This window comes from Penaeus monodon, chromosome 19, assembly GCF_015228065.2.
Source record: "Penaeus monodon isolate SGIC_2016 chromosome 19, NSTDA_Pmon_1, whole genome shotgun sequence".
Classification (NCBI taxonomy): Eukaryota; Metazoa; Arthropoda; class Malacostraca; order Decapoda; family Penaeidae; genus Penaeus; species Penaeus monodon.
The window spans coordinates 32,305,898-32,307,010 of NC_051404.1; the positions used below are offsets into that span (position 1 = coordinate 32,305,898).

At 60.5% G+C, this 1,113-nt stretch overlaps 1 protein-coding gene across 1 annotated transcript in view; it reads left to right on the top strand.

Annotated features, from left to right (window-relative positions):
* Window positions 1-205: 205 nt before the first annotated feature.
* LOC119585181 (homeobox protein SIX3-like) overlaps window positions 206-1,113 on the top strand; it is a gene marked incomplete at both ends in the record, with an annotated part of 23,691 nt that continues 22,783 nt past the window's right edge. The window contains 1 exon segment of the mRNA XM_037933819.1: window positions 206-821. Coding sequence (XP_037789747.1) covers window positions 206-821 — 616 coding nt within the window.

The window sequence follows — 1,113 nt, forward strand, 5'->3', positions numbered from 1 at the left end:
TACTACCGCGAGAGGCGCGACAGCAACACGCCGACAACACTCTCCCGAGGACGTACTCTGCTGCGCGTAGAGTATGGTTGCGGTAGCGACTGCTTAGTGATTGTGTCGGTGAACTGCAATATATCTTAAAGTGGTGAAACTCAAGTTCAGTGTGTGAGAGACACAATGGTGCTCGGACTTGCGGCGAATGTTAGTGCTTCCTCTGGCGGCAGCGTGGGTGGTTCGGGCGGGCCTGTGGTGCCCACGCCGCTGGTCGCGCTGCCTTCCCTCTCCTTCACCGCCGCCCAAGTGGCCGCCGTCTGCGAGACTCTGGAGGAGAGCGGCGACATGGAGCGCCTGGGGCGGTTCCTGTGGTCGCTGCCGGTGGCGCACCCGCACCTGCACGACCTCAACAAGCACGAGGCCGTGCTGCGCGCGCGCGCGCTCGTCGCCTTCCACGTGGGCAACTTTAGAGAGCTGTACGCCATCCTGGAGTCGCAGCGGTTCTCGAAGCCGTCGCACGCCCGCCTGCAGGCGCTGTGGCTGGAGGCGCACTACCAGGAGGCCGAGCGCCTGCGGGGCCGCCCTCTGGGCCCCGTCGACAAGTACCGCGTCCGCAAGAAGTTCCCCTTCCCGAGGACCATCTGGGACGGCGAGCAGAAGACGCACTGCTTCAAGGAGCGCACGAGATCCCTCCTGCGGGAGTGGTATCTGCAGGACCCTTACCCGAACCCGAGCAAAAAGCGGGAGCTGGCCTCCGCCACCGGCCTCACGCCCACGCAAGTCGGAAACTGGTTCAAGAACCGTCGGCAGCGCGACAGAGCCGCCGCCGCTAAAAATAGGTAAGATACACTTTACGTTAAAATATATCAAACTGTTCGTACATAATTTTATCGCCTCACCTTCACATTTCCCCTTTATTTTTCTCCATCGTCCTTCATCTCCCTCTCTTCCGCTTCCTGTTCGACCTCCCACCCATTATCGTTCTCTCTCCCCATCACCGCCATCTCCACTTCAGTCCAAGACGAAAGAGTTCAACTGGACGGGGTTGGCGGCGGCCGTTGCGAAGCCAACCCTCGCCCGCCGCCGCCTTCCTCTTGATTCATTCTTATAAACGCTTTCGGCTGGGAAAAA